The sequence below is a fragment of the Pleuronectes platessa genome, chromosome 5 (assembly GCF_947347685.1).
Source record: "Pleuronectes platessa chromosome 5, fPlePla1.1, whole genome shotgun sequence".
Lineage (NCBI taxonomy): Eukaryota > Metazoa > Chordata > Actinopteri > Pleuronectiformes > Pleuronectidae > Pleuronectes > Pleuronectes platessa.
This window is the reverse complement of record NC_070630.1, coordinates 17,995,063-18,011,241: the sequence shown is the minus strand read 5'-3', so window position 1 is coordinate 18,011,241 and position 16,179 is coordinate 17,995,063. Positions and strand designations below refer to the sequence as shown.

Below are 16,179 nucleotides of genomic sequence, written 5' to 3'. Positions count from 1 at the left end.
ACATGAAGCAGAACATGAACCAGAACATATTTTATTATGTTGGTCACAAACAGGAGTCGATGCATCTTCAGCATTCAGGAGGAATTTAAATGTTGAAGCTGAACTAAACCTCTGTTGTTTGTTTTTGAGGAATGAATAAAAACACTTTTACACTAACAATCATTTTAGCTTAATATTTACATCTCAACTTAAAAAAGGTCAAAACTCTGTTTCTGTTTCATAGGTTTTATTATTTTTATCACAATATTAAAATCACATCACTAGGCTGCTGTAGAATAAACACTTTTACAGACAGACTCATTTTGGCTTCATCACATCAAACAAACATGTTGGATTATTTCATATTTGATCAGACTTTATGTGATTAAACATGAATCATGTCTCGTGTGAGTTTCAATAAAGTTTGTTAAATGTGAACAATGATCAGCTGTCATTGATAAATGTGTTTTATGTGGATCTTCATCAGTTTGTTCGACTTCATGGATCCACACAAAATCTAAATGATAGAAAACATTTTCAATGAAAGGAAAAAAAAAAACAAAGATTTAATATTTTTACACACGTGGAAAAGTCGACAGGAGAAATAAAAAGGAGTGAGAAGTAAAAGGAAAAATAAACAAAGCTTTAGAATAACGAGTTTAACATTTAAATTCAGCAGATTTGTCTAAGAAATAAACATGATTAAAAATACTCTAACTGCTATGATCCAGCGTCACAGAGACATTCACAGGTAACAGCTTCAAGGTATCTCGAATGTGAAAGAATGGAAACATCTTCTGAGTGAAAGTGTCTGTGAAGGTGTGAATGTGTTTGTTAGTATCAAGATCAGAGAATGACAGTTCTCCTATGTTCCAGTCCAGTTTCACTCTGATCCTCTGGATCTTCTGCAAAGAGAGACAACATGATTCTGATGGTGACCATGCTGAGTATTCACCTTCATAGAACCATACTCCCCATGATCCAGACAGTATGTCTCCCTTCCTCTGGACAGGCTCTGCTCTTACACCCAGTAACCAGTAAATACTGTCTCCAACCAGGATGTCCCAGCTGTGAGTCCCTGAGTTAAAACCCTCAGATCCCAGGACTGAGAAGAAATGATCAAACCTCTCTGGATTGTCAGGAAGATTCTGTTTCTCTCCTCCTCTCAAACTGGTCAGATCTTCAGACAGGACGAGTACTGGATGAGCAGAGTTTGGGTCCAGAACCACAGGACTGAAGGAGACCACGTCCTTCATCTTGTTCCAGATGTTGAAGCTCAGGTTGCCCAGATGTTTGGCCTTGTCTATCAGAGCTCCTGAGGCCAGCTGTGGATCATCCAGCAGGGGGCGCTGCTGGACTCGTTCCAATGTAGCCTTGTAGTTGATCAGAAACGAGGCGTCTCCAGCTCTCAGCTCGTCCTCTGTGGCTCTGATTGTGTCTGAAAGAGCCATTATGTCTCTGCTCAGAGACTCAATCTTGTCCTTCATCATCCGACTCTTCTGCTTCTCTTCCTCCCTCAGTGCAGCCATCCTGGCCTCCTCTTCCTCCTCCAGAAACCGATGAAGCTTTCTAAACTGCTCCTTGATCTGCGTCCCTGTGCGTCCGGCCTGGACTTTAATGTGTTCTGCTGTTTGTTCAAACTCTACTTTAATACGTTCAAAACACTTTAACTTCTTCTTCAAGGGCTCCAGAGTTTCCAGAAGCTGCTTCTTGGGTTGTTCTGCAGCTTCATTGATGGGTCTGAATCTGTGGTCGGTGTGTTTTTCCGAATCTCTGCAGACGAGACACACTGGCTGCTGATGGTCCAGACAGAAGAGACTGAGTTTCTCTGAGTGCAGATCGCAGAAAGCATGTGAAGGACTCTTATCTCTCTCCTGTAAGAAGGCCTCACAAAGGTTCTTTAACACCAAGCTAACAGGTGGTTCTGACCTTGAAGATCTTCTCTTACAAAGTGGACACTCTTTTACTTCTTTGTTTTTCCACCAGCTCTTCAGACAGACTTTACAGAAGCTGTGGCTACATGACAGAAGGACAGGATCTCTGAAGACATCACGGCAGACGGCACAGCAGAGATCCTCTTCTAATCTGGAAGCCATTGAGTCTCCAGGTGAAGCTGAAAACAAACAAGTCAGTCAGTCACAGCTCCACGATCTTCACTGAGGTTGACTTCCCCTCTGAGTCGAGGTGTTTGTTAAAAACTTACGTTCAGTGTGTGGAGCGTCGGCAGGTTGTAGTTTGACTCTTCTCTCCTGTAGCTGGACTCACTCAGGACGTTTGGTCTAGTTTGGTTTAGTTTGGTTTGGAAGGTGAATGTGATCATCTGGTTTTCAGCCTGCGTCTCTTCAGGGAGAAACAGATGCTTCCTGGTTGCTCAGGTGTGTCAGGACACGAGTGTAAAACATAATTCAAGCCTTGGATTTGATAACATGTCAAAAGTAATTTGGCAGCAACAAGCTCACACAGACAAAAGACTTGGTTGTAAAATAGCTGCTTGAATATGATCTTTATCTGCTGAGGTTTAAAAACTCAGACGTAGTTCTTGTAGAAAGTGAAAGTAAAATTGCAAGGGCAGGGGGGGGGAGTCTGTAACGTAACTGCAGACCTGAAGACTTATTAAAGAGACAGAAGCAAAGTCCAAACAATGGACACAAGTTCAGAAAATGAAAAGAGGGTTTTATAAATTCAAACAGGCTCAAGATTGCTTATTAATTTGTGTGTGAGTGCAGTAAAAAGTATGACATCATCAAATGATTTTACATTTCGTTGTGATTATTATACCTTAAGTGTGACAGCATTATATGGTGTGACTTTGGGCATTCAATAAATGTCAGAAACATATTTAATATATAATTTTAAAAGGTTTAGATCTCCATCTTGTTGTGATGACACTCATCTTCATTTTAAGTTGATCCGATGAAAGCCCTTGCCAAAATGGCCACTAAATGAAAAATAGCAGGCTTCCTGTTGTATTTTTCCAATTGTCCTAAGACTGTTTGTTCGTCTGGTCTTAATACACATGTGTATCGATTTTTGTGAAGATCGGTCAATGTGAACAAGGGTCTCGGGGGGCACCGTTGAGCCATTTTGCGACGCCCATTAAAAATTCCTCCAGAATACGTAGATTTCACCACTTTCTAACTTTCTGCAAATTTTGGTAAGAATTTGAGCATGTTAAAGCCCTCAAAACGCCAATTCATTTGCCTGAATAATAATCATAATCCTTACAATTTCAATAGGGCCTCACGTCTGTCAGTGCCTGTCAGTGCTCGGGCCCTAATAATATGACATTATTGCATTAAATGGTCTGTCTTTATAGAGATTATCTATAGAACTTGTCTAGTCTTACTGACAACTCAAATGTCTCTACAGTACAGTTTTGCCATTCGCCCATTCACACACATGCACATTCGCACAGTGCATCTATGTGCAGGACTCTTCTGCTGTGTCTCAACTCATGATGGCGAAGGCTGAACTGAAATGAGACTGGTCTACAGATTGATGCCACCAGCTCGTCTCACTGTTATCGCTGTTGCTTAACCACAGAGCTGAAGCTGCTCACAACGAGAAGGTTTTAAGGCCCATTTGTCCCATTGAAGTATTATACACAAGCAACCCACTCTAACTCCAGCCACCCACTCAGGCTGTGGTAATTATCCATTTCCAGTAGATAATTGGCATTAATCCAACTGTGGCTAATTAAAAGGTTTCTTACACGATGGGTTAATTTTTCATACAAACACAGGTAACTTCTATACGATGAAACTCACAGCAGAGCCGTGGCATTTACATCAATGATGGTAAATAATGAATCCATTGATGATTTTTCTAATGCTGAAAAAAAACCAATGGTGGATTCAATGACTATTGACATTTGTGTGCGTGTGTGTGTGTGTGTGTGTCCAGTGGGTCTTGAGAACACATAAAACATTTTTTTTTAAAGTTTAAGGTCTACAACTAAAATTAGACAATATATTAACTTGTCACGAACCAAATAGTGAACTTCCTTGGCCTCCACCATCTCTGAAAACATCAGCAAACATGTCACAACTCATCGGCTTTCCAAAAATTCACAGGTCCGAGGTCCTGAACGCCACAAGAGGGGGGCGTTCACACACACCCTTTTGAAGGCAGCATGTATCAGCATGGTGTGTGTTGACTAAACAATGTCTGACTGGTGACCTGCCCTTCTCCCACACCTGGAAAATTGAATAGACTGCCCCTGCAGGTGACAGACACACACACACACACACACACACAAACATACACGCACATAATCACACACACACAAACACATTTTTAGTACTTTACACAAGGAAAACATTACACAAAATGTTTCTACTTGGCATCTGAACAGAAATAAATATTGACTTGTACTATTAATTGAATGCTATTTTTTAATAAGATAATATTGATGATGCAATTCAGGCAATCTGATTCCACACTGCAAAGATGCCAATATGTATATAAGGCAAGGTTAAGTAAATGTAAGAATGCTTACTCTCAAAACAAGCAAATTTGGCTGCTTCAAATAATCATGGGCTCTGTCAATGTAGAAATGCTTTAATTCTTTGTATGTTTTTTTATGTTTTATTCTTAGAACATGTTACTGGTGTGATTTTATTGCACTTACAGCCCAAATTGGTTTGAGTTAAAGCTTATATCTCGACAGATTGCAGTGCACATGCATATACACCTGTAAAATTACAAGTGGTGATATGCTTGAATGAACAAGAACAAATGCTGCACATTAGCATGGACACACACACAGACAAACACACACACACACAGACATACACCTTTGGGAACATAAAGCAGAGCTCTGATACGGTTGGTTGAACAAGGTCACACCCTGGATGTGAGTACACAAACCACACAAGTACACAAATGCACACTGGCATTTAGATTTAGCTACAGGGGGCGAAGGGAAAGAGAAAACAGGAGTGGACAATAAAAAGAGACAGAATGACGGAGAGAAGGGAAAGAGATAAAGAAAAGAAACAAAGTTCTGAGAACAAAGAGGGAGTTTATTAGATGAAGAAACAGGAAAGATAAAAAAAATAGAAGGCTGTGCTGAAGTAAGAAGAGGATAAATAATAAATAGGGTTGATGAAAGGACAGGACAAAACCTTAATTTACAGAATTATCACACAGTAGTCGATTCAGGCTTTGACAATGTCATAAATATATATATATTTAAGAAATATACATACATCCACATTTAAAAGGTTAATAGATGGAAAATATCACAAATACATGCATTTAAGTAAAAGGGAGAAAAAAAATTGACATTTTTGAAATGTATAACAAATTATTAAATAAGAAATATTAAATAATAGTTTTTCCAAAGTCAATTAATCAAGTTTAGCTGCAACCTTCAAATTATATGCCTGAACGTTTTGTTCTGATGTTTATAATTGGTTTGTTTAAGTGAACTCAAAGACAAAATAATGTTTAATTATGTTCATTTAATTTGATGTTGAAATTAAAATAGAACATTTTATTATCAAATGAACAGATTTATATAGTGAGGAAGTCTCAGATGGGACCTGAGTGACTGACTGGCCCCACCCTCTTGCAGAAACAAAGAAACTTAACAACACAACCCTGAGCCTAGTACCGCTTTGGTCTCCTTAAATGTAGTGCTGCGACTGCAGGATTTTTAAAGTGTTGTAGAAACTCTTGCACTATCTCTTGAAATAAATTCATCCCTCTAGTTGAATTTAGACATGCACTTGAACTCCAGAAATTCTACACACCTTCACCGGAGGAGGTGCATGTGTGGTTAAAAAAAATCCATGGAGTGTCGAATCAAATGTGAGAACACAGCTGAAGATCCCCCCCCGCTGGATTCACCGTGAGCGAGTGGGGGTTGATGACGCTTCTGACAAGCGACAGATGCAAAAAGGGAAAAAAACGAAAAAAAAAGAAAAGTAAAAGAAAATAAAAGAAAATCAAATATCTGTTGGTGAAAAAGCAAAGCCACACACATAGAAAACACAGACGAAGATATCAGGAGAGTTTGTGGTGATAGGAGCTGAAGATGGTGTCAAGGTGCTGTGAACACAAACACATGATCTCTGCGGAATTCAGTTCGCATTTTGAAAAGTTGTTACTGTGTGCCGATTTTCAGTGTAATTGTTCTTGAAGTTTAACGTTTTGTTCAAATTGTTTTCTTCTCTCTTCAAAATCATTTTTTATGACTCATACTGAGTCTCCTTCCTTTTCATCCCTGCAGCAGGAGTCGTGTTGTGAAACATCCGTGGATAAGTGGCTACATTGGCTACATCCTCTATAGCCTGTCAGTCAAGTTGACGGTTATTGTGAAATCAAAGTGCACCTGCATCGATAAAAAACAAAAACCGAAATAATGAAAGACAAAAGGGAGAAAGGGACATTTGGATAGAGAGGCAGGAGTTTGGGAAACGCTGGATTCATGTTTGTTTTTTCCAACTCTTCATTCAGCAGCCAAATTACAGTAGGAGATGCCAGACACACACACACACACACACACACACACACACACACACACACACACACACACACACACACATACATATAGATGCACCATATATCCACACACAGTCCTCCTCTCTCTTTTTGCACACACTCCTTGCATATATTTATTTCCCAACGTGACTCATTGAAGCGCTGAATCTGGGTGAGCCACTTCTCTTCTTCAGAGTGTGTGTGTGTGTGTGTGCAGTGTGTGTGTTCGAGGGCTGCAGCGGTTTGTTAGTCAGGTTGCTCAACAGAGAGTAATGGTTGGCAAGAACAAGAGGAGAGGAGAGGAGAGGAGAGGAAGTGGAAAGGCAATGAGAGACCTTAATAATTCAGCTCCTGGCATAAATTGCTGAAACTGAAACGACTGCAGATTTCTTTTGAGCTAAACTTCCAGTGAACTTTTCAGTGTTGTCGTATGTTTGCAGTAAAACAGGGGACATATGTCAAATACTAACATTTGCTGGAAGCTTGCAGGAAACTTCATGGATACAGCGGGATGTTTTTGATGAAATATAAACATATATTAATATATTAATAGTCTTGATTGGAAGAAAACATGTGCTCATTAATACAAGTTAAACTTCGTGTTGGAATCAGACTCAGCATTTAAATACAGAGTGACTTCCTGTAACGTACATACTGTGTTTGTGATTTTGAAATTTAATTAAGCACAGCTTCTGAAATAACAAATAACACCAATTAAATGAATAATTCAAACATACAAATATATATATATAAACCCCATTTTGCAAATGAACCAGGTAGGAAGATCGCATCGCAAGTTCTCTAGCTTCACTCTCCACCATAGACTGTTTATACCGTGGTTACAGAACTCTGGACACAACAATAACAACATTTAATAATTCTGAAGTAGCTCCAGATCATTAACACAGGACAAGAAAACAGCCCATTCCAAACAGGAAGGTTAAGAACGGGCACAGCAACAACTGAAATGACACATGTGACTGTTGCCGTCATTGTTTTCACAGAATTGATCTCTTCATCATCATGACACTGTAGATGGCTTTTATCTCCTTACCATTATTCATGATGCTGCAGTAATGGCAGAGTATTAATAGCCCACGATTGGGTCAGAAAACAATTGTCATCTTGTCACAGAAGACTATAAGAAGACGTTACCATGGCAACTTCACAACTGTTCATCCAGAAGTGCTTTATTAAATTCAAACAGGAAGATGTTATTAAAGTACATGTGTGCTCTAGGTTTTCATATGATGGGAATAACTCTATGTTTTCACACTCCTGTCAGTTTGTTTCATTAGTCACATGTTTGTGTATTTTTAACTACCTGATCTTACACATCTTCCGCCGCAAACTCAAAACACTACTCTTCCGACAATACCTTGAATAACATTTTAAAACTAACAATTTAGTAACACTTAAAGGGCACTTACTTATAGCACTTTGTAGTTTAGCTTTTTTGAAGAAATTGTATTTTCTTGATTCTTGTTGTTCTGGGGTTGTACCCTCATGGTTGAATTCACTTATCGCGTTGGATAAACCGCCAGTGAAATGAAATGTAATAATAATCTGTATTCAGTGTGTCTTCACTGCTGGATTTGTTTCTCAAAGGACTTAATACATAAATGGTAGTTATGAGGTAATGAGCCTGTGCTTAAAGGGATAGTTCACTGAAACCAGAAATGACACTGTTTCAAGTCCAATATGAATGTTGGGGCTTCTGGACACCTGGATGACACCATAGGAGCAGTATGGAGGCATGTTGTGTAAAAAAAAAATTATACTGATCCTCAGTTGTATTGGATTCTACTGTAACACTGTTTATCCATGAATATCATAGCATAGTGGTGAGTTAATAATGAGTGAATTTCATTTTTCTTTGAACTAGCACTGTAAGGCGTACTGGGTTATTCTGTTATATTTACATTGTGACTGCATTTCCATATGCTTTGTTTTGAAAATACTTTTGCAATGGAACCATTAGGCTAACATCAGGTTGAATATTGACACTCAAAATGTCTGCTGTTTCAAAGTCATTGGCTTTAGAATGGTTTGCACCAAATGTTTATTATTATTATTACATCATTTGGCCGACGCTTTTGTCCAAAGCAACTTACAATTAGTACACTCAACATTTATGAGAGGCCATTTAGGGGTTCAGTATCTTGCAAAGGACACTTCGGCAGTGTGGCCTAGTTGGTAAGGTGGGCGTTCTCCAACATGAAGGTTGCCAGTTCAAACCCGACACTCTTCCCCATCTGCACGCCGAAGTGTCCTTTGCAAGATACTGAACCCCTAAATGGCCCCTCATAAATGTTGAGTGTACTAAAAATGTAAGTCGCTCTGGACAAAAAGCGTCAGCTAAATGACATGTAATGTAATATGCCAACTCATCAGCAGCACCATACTTCCCTGAACTCAATGGAACATTCCTTGAAAATTCCTTTCAAACCCCCTCTGCTTTGTAACTCTGGACTCTCTTCTGGTTTGCCTCCATCTCTGGTTTGATCGTTGTCAGCCAAGTTCCCAGGTCATTACCTGTTTCTACCTTACAGCCCATTCTTACTACTTTGTAATAACATTGTATCTGTGATTAGTGCTGCATATTGAGTAGAGCCTGTTTCTCATTAGACATCTGTAAGGTGAAGAGAAGAAGATATACAGGTTGATATTAAAAATGTTTTAGATGAGGATTGCACCAGTATTTAATCATAGGGATGCCCCATAATATGATGTAAATCTAGTGTTTACCCTTTACGTCTTGGTTCAGTGATTCTGTAAGTTGTGAAACACGATGTTGTCTGTAGCTGTGACTTAGTTGAATAAAATGATGATGCATGGGTAAATGAGTGAGTGCAGAGTAAGTGAAGAAGTGTCAGAGTTAATTATGGTAATTAAATCATTGCGTTATAAGCAGATATCTTCCAGTTGTAAGAATTTATTGAGCACAAGCAGTTTTTTTGAATTCATACTGAAAATCATGCTGAGTCAAATAGGATGATTCAGTCAGTAAACAAAATTGTGAACAGTGTATAGTATACTCATGGCGTAGTGTTTAAATAGTTTCAAACTGCACAGAGGCTGGAACCAAACACAAGGTTTAGAACTGGATTCCGGTTTGATAACTGTTGTACGCCGAGCCATGCCAAGTGCCTTGACCTACATAGCTTGTTGTCAGTGTGCGCTTGTTGAAGATTCAGCTGTCAACTGGCCAAGAACTCGAACCAGGTAAATTAACTAAGCGGGTACGCCCACAAACAGGTCGGCGAAAAAACAATGATCTGGCAGGCAACAGCATTACAGAAAGATGGCAGGTTTCAGGCAGGTGGTTACCTGAGGCAGGCAAAGACACAGGATGTCAGCGAGCAGCAAACAAAAGGAGAACAGGATACAAAAAACAGAGAGAGACTACTCGTTAGTAAACCTGTATAATCTGCAGATGAGTGGAGGGAAGACCAGTGTTCTTAAACTGCTTCAGGTGATTAGTGAGAATCAGCCGCGGGTGTTCCAGGGACCTGCAGAGGAGAAACTACGCTCACGCCCACATTGCCATGCCAATCACTGTCACTCACACCAGACATGCAATCAGAGTTCTTATTCATACTCACACACACACACACACACACACACACACACACACACACACACACACACACACACACACACACACACACACACACACACAAGAGAGGAACAGCCAGGGTGCAGACCAAGCAGTATTGTCCAAAATGATGATCGCAGCATGTGACCATGATTGTCATCTGCTGAAACAGCTGAGGGCTAACTCGTTCTTCCTTGGCCGCCATTTTTACAAATTTGAAAATATGTTGGTCGTCCATCCCCTTCCACTACACAGCCAAAAAAGGATACCGCTGGGGGAAGAAGTGAGATAATTTTGCAGTCAACTTTTTGCCTGTTTTTGCATTCTGATAGCATTATCGTCTGTGTGATCACAGCATCAGTCCCACCGTACTCTACTAAGACTAACATTCGTAGTAGATCTCCTAGGACCTGTCACCGTCCTTTACCTTGGCCCTAGCCCTTGATATGAAATTAATTTTGTGTCCCCCTCCAAATGGAGCCACAAGGGAGAGGGCAAGAAAAGCTTCCCCTAGGAATTGGGACACCACTTGCTACGTCATCAGTGCCCAACCAACATTATAACAGTGACACACATTTGACAACTGCAGGACCGATGGGACCGATGGATTTATTGATCAATACTCAGCGTGTTTACGTCATTTATTTGTAATGTAACGTTAGCCCAGTCCATAGATAACTCTGCCCTGACCTGAAAAGGTATAAGATGAACGGGGAAGGTTTTATTCATAGAGTGTACACAGTAGTAAAGAATATTACTTATTACTCTCACTCAGACTGTTTACATGCTTGATTTGACGGCTTGAATAGCGTTTTTCCTGAAACGCTGGTCACAGCACAACATTTTCAGCGGCTACTGGATAAACTAAGATTTCCCCTGTGTTTAAAAAAAGATTTGTGGTTAATTTGCAAGATTTCATACTTACATATATGAGCATTTTATCGGCAGTGGTTGCCATCTCAATTTGCTTCGTAAAACATTCGGGAAGTTCCGGCTTGACCAAATGTTAGGGTTTAAGGAGGAATCGGGACAGGGTATTACTGTCTTCTATTAACAAGATGGTTTCAATTTGACCTGGGACTGATAAGTTCTGACAGGAATCTTCACTGCTGTAACAATTCAATTTCCTCCCTTAGGGATCAATAAAATGTGATTTCAAGGGACAAAAAGCTTTCTATTCAAGCTCAGTCTACCCTATGGCTGAAATAGAGTCTTAACAGCACAGTGGGATGCAGCAGAGTGCAGAAGATACAATCAATCCCACTGGTTGATTCAAAGAGTGGAGAGAGCAATAGAAAGCCAGAAATCCTGAATCAGTGGAGGCTGTCAGCTAAGATTACAGTTATTTTACAGTTCAGGTTTCATGCTCACTGAATCACTGATCTCCTCTAAATTAGCTCAGCCTATCGCGACCAAAAGACAATTGTAAACTACATGAATGCACTATAATACTGTACAAAGGATCATATTTAAGGAACGGAGGGAAATGATACTTGAAGTTCCTGATTCATTTGTTGGACCATTTCTTTGTTTGTTTTAAATTTGATCACCACCTTTCACAAAGATCGATGAAATGCAGACGTGAATTCTTTTAACATCCACGATAGTGATTTAAGGGGGGGAGGGTTACGCTTCACTCTGTAGCCACATGTGCCAATTAGATTTGACATGTTTCTACGGTTACGGTGCATGATCCCTTTTATGAAAGACAGATATCAGATTACGACAATGACAAGCGTGAAACTGTGCGTGAACATTTCTGACATTTCTGAATGTTTCCATATAATTGACCTTTCCTTGCTGCCAAAACAACCTACATGGCTTGAGAAATGATTTTTTTCACAATCTGCCATCTACAAGATGGATGTGCGGATACCAGGCTACTAGTTTGACGAACGATATTACGGCATCAGAGCAGCCGTGCAGACCGAGGCTATGACGGGCCTTGGATTTAATCAGGTAGAAGAGGCCCCTGCATTCATCTTTTGCTTTTGAGCCAAAGGTGTTTATTGGTTCCACTGTGATATAGTGGCAATAAAACTGATGGAATCATGCTTTTGTTCCAAAAAGTCTATTTATCTCAAATCAAATGTCAATCTTGACCTTTTAAATCTGTAAAGTGTTATTTCCCGACTTTTTCACGACAAGAAAAACCAATAAACGACTTAAAAGTACACCTCTATGCACACACCACATATTTATAGGCTGTAGTCTTTCATTATTACCGTGTACTTGTGTTTGAGCTATACATCTTTGTTGTTTAGTGGTGACAGGATGAAGAGGAGGGGAACGGATGAAGGACAAACCAATGACAGGATAAAATCTAACAGGAGTCTAGGACAGGAGATGAGAGAAAGCAGAGAGAGAGAAGAGCAGATTGAAGGTGACTGGGAAAGAAAACAGAGAGAAAGACAGCAAGAGGAAGAGGGACAACGAGGATGGACACAAAGAATAGTTAGCCAGTGGCCTGGAGAGAGAGGAGACAGCTGGCAACACTTTGACACAACAAAAGCCAGAAGCAGGTACCGCTGAAGAAAAACCAGGCTGCTGCCAGAGGGGCAGCTGGGTGAGAGAGGGTGAGGGATGGTGGAGAGAGGGAACAAGAGAAGGGGGCGTAGTGATGTGTGTGAGAGCGATGGACACTGGAGAGACTGTGTGATGGGAATGTGTTGGCAGAGTGGCACACTTTCCAGAGGACACGCAGAACATAACTGTAAGCAAAACTGAGATCCAAGTTCAGCAGAAGGGCAAGAAAAGAAGAGGAGAAAGAAAAGAACAACACAGATACAATATGAGGGGGAAAAAGACGCTTTGAAAATGGGATGAAATCGAAAATAAAAGTGTGTTAGCAATACGCCAGTCAAATATACAACATTATTCTTTGAGTTACACATATCATAAAGAAAGGTTGTTAAAAGAGGATTTTGCGGATGTGGAAATTCTTATGTTAAAACTACATTATTAGATTTTTTGAGCACACTGGAGGAAATGTAACATGTTGTCAACACAATATTACGATAATGTCACAGTGTAAAGTTGGTGGACAGAAATCCCTCTACCAACAGAAGGAGACCAGCATTAGTGTTTTCTTGGCTCCTGTGTCCATCTGACACACAAACACTCTTGTTATTGCTCTGTTTTGGTCTCCACCTGCTTTTGGTTACTGAAAAGAGTGAGCCAAAACAGTATAGAAGCCAAAAAATGATATGAAAGACATTGAACTTCTGAGCAGGACTGCAGATTGTGAGATAATCCATGACATTGAACGAATTCAAACAAGTCAAAAAACTCATGCTAACATTGCTAACACACTGGACACACAACATATACTATATATAAACTGTATATAAAGATGGAGGACATGGTGGCATCCCACAAGTGAAGCTAAAGAGTCTTGAACTTGAAACATACAAAAAATCTTGCCTCCTCCATGTTAACAATTTAAAAAAAATCAAGCAACCTTCAAATAAATTTCTGCAAAAATAGCTTCTGTGATTTTAGGTAGTTCTTATCAGACTTATCAAATAAATCTCACCAACCAATACATTTGGTTTTAGTCAGTTATTTCAAGCTATTAAAACGCGTTAATACATCATGATTGAAAGCTGAGACTGTATCAGTGGGGCCTTGAAACCGCAGCTCCACAACACGATCACTACATCGCAGACACTGTCTCCAGATGACATCATTGGCAACACACACGTCTTGGATATTATGTCTTTATTTATGGACAGTGGGAGGAAGTGGAGACGTGTCGTCCATCTTTATATACAAGCAAGTCAGCATTAACTGGGGACCTTGTTAAATGTTGCATCTGTTGTTAATGCACATAAACCAACCTTTATTGCCTTGGTTTTTGGCACTACACTTATCAATTCGCCGCAAGGAACAATTTATACGAGAAACAAAATTGTAGAGCAAATGATTTTATAGCCAAGAATTTGAGAAACAACAGAAATAAAGTTGTGAAGGATGCAATGGCAAATTTGATGTCCTTTGATGGACCATTTGCCAAGAAAGAGGTGCAGCATTTTGACATTAATCGGGAGCAAAAACACTTTAGGGAAATGGATATTTACCATCATTCTCATCAGAGGGGTGAAGAGCGCTGTGTCACTAACATGATTATTTGGTTCACTATAGTTTGCTTATGTTTTAGCAAATATCGTCCCAAAAAGACTGACAGCGTTCTGACTGTGACTAAGCCACAGAGACAGTCACTAATCAGTTCAATAATTAATAAATGTTTGTGCTGCATAAATTTAATCATGATGACTGTGGAGTGTTATGTGTGGAGATATGGACCGGAACGTGCTTGTAGGGTGGATTCTGTGAAAGGAGGAGAGAGCTCGGGGGGACTTTTCCCGGGGACAGCAATTACACATGCAGGCAAATGTCAGGAATTGATTATCTCAGTATGCCATGATTTATCAAGATTGATTTCTTATCCGGCTTGTTGCACGTATACGCTGAAATAATTGCACAAACTGCTCATTAAAAGACAGTATATGAGGAAGTCCCAGTAGGATGAGTGAGAATGCTGTAGGTGTGTGTGTGTGTGTGTGTGTGTGTGTGCGTGTGGGTGCATGCCTTCAATTGCACCCCTTGTTCCAGACAGTGAGGCTTGATGAAAATACATAAAAGTCTCTTCTATCGAGTGCTTCTATAGATGGGCCTATAGCAGCAAACAGTGCATCAAAGCTGTTATCTGTTTGTGTGTTGCGCTGGCCGAGTATGTGGGGATGATAAGTGTTTAAATATTGATGCATTAGGAAATGACAAATCCATGCAGTGCTTCCAGTTAAACAGCAGCACACTGACACTGAGTAAAATGCTGTGTACGAATATCAGCACAACGTTCACATTGTGCTAAAAATGGAGCTTCCTCTTCCTCTCGAGAGGCGTCTGGTCCTGGCAATGATCAAATGTTTAATTGGAGCACTGACATGTATTCTTCATAATTCATTGAGTTGGATGCAGGAAATACACAGTTTTAACATGTCAGGGTTCGGCGAAGTTATTTTTCTTGGATGCTCTCTGAACTGCAGAAATCACTGTCATTGACTTTCTATTTTTAGAGCAAACAGCAATTTGTCTTCATCATCTGTTATGGGAAAAAACACTTGTTTCAGAACTAAAACAGCTTATCTTTGAAACACATTGTAATTATCAATATTTGTAAGTTTTGATACTCATCCTGTCGCCCCCTTTCCTATACATGTTTCTCCCCTCGGTTTAGTCAATAATATTTGTTGATATTTATCAGACGTAATGAGGTCGAGAGACGACACTGCATTAATATCCTGTGCTCCCCTGAACGTCTGCAATTCCATGTCAAAACATTAGCGGTGACGAGTTTACGGATCTGCAGCAAGGCCGACGCTCAACTTACGACCTTATCAATAGTCTCCACTTGACAAGCAGAGGAGCACTGCTACCCGCTAAGAGACCTTACAGATCTTTATCACTCAAAACCATCCTTTTTCAAAATCAGTTTTCCCCACAGCAGCAACCATGATGGACATGCACTATCAACATTTTGCACTCTACTGTACGTGAAATTGCATTGTCCATGTATTTTGTAGTGTCATTGTGTGGATTCGCTATAGTCTATGTGTCATGTGTTTTTTGTGTTGATCTGAGCTTTAACAGAAGAACCACAATAATGCCACTGTTTGTGTGGTCATTGAAAAATAACTCAGATTCAGTTGGCAAACAAAGAGTTCATTACCTTTTACCGAGAAGATAGTGGAGGATACTCTGTGTGTGTGTGTGTGTGTGTGTGTGTGTGTGAGTCTGTACCAATGGGACAGACACATATAGAGACATATGTACCTATGGAGGACATTCTGTCAGCTTTATCAAATTTAAAACTGGATAGTTTGACGCACAAGGGAAACGTCCTGACATCCCTGGAGCAGAACGTAAAATAAGCTTTCAACATGATGAATACCAAAGCAGAAGAATCTAATTAACTGTCCAGTGACTCCATCAGCAAAATCAATGTGTTTGACTGGGAGTTTAATTTTGATGAAGCACCTCTGCTTACATGAGCAATACAAATCTGTAAATATTGAAGCCGGATGATTCATGTTTGATTACAAAGATAAATACTT

At 39.8% G+C, this 16,179-nt stretch overlaps 1 protein-coding gene across 1 annotated transcript; it reads right to left on the bottom strand.

Moving 5' to 3' along the window:
* Positions 1 to 542: 542 nt before the first annotated feature.
* On the bottom strand, positions 543 to 2,568 carry LOC128439972 (nuclear factor 7, brain). The gene is made up of 2 exons (XM_053422512.1): positions 2,183 to 2,568; positions 543 to 2,092 (listed from the first exon to the last, which is right to left on the bottom strand). Exon 2 carries the CDS (start codon positions 2,073 to 2,075, stop codon positions 693 to 695), a length of 1,383 nt encoding a protein of 460 aa, XP_053278487.1. The 5' UTR covers positions 2,076 to 2,092; positions 2,183 to 2,568; the 3' UTR covers positions 543 to 692.
* Between the last annotated feature and the right edge of the window lie 13,611 nt (positions 2,569 to 16,179).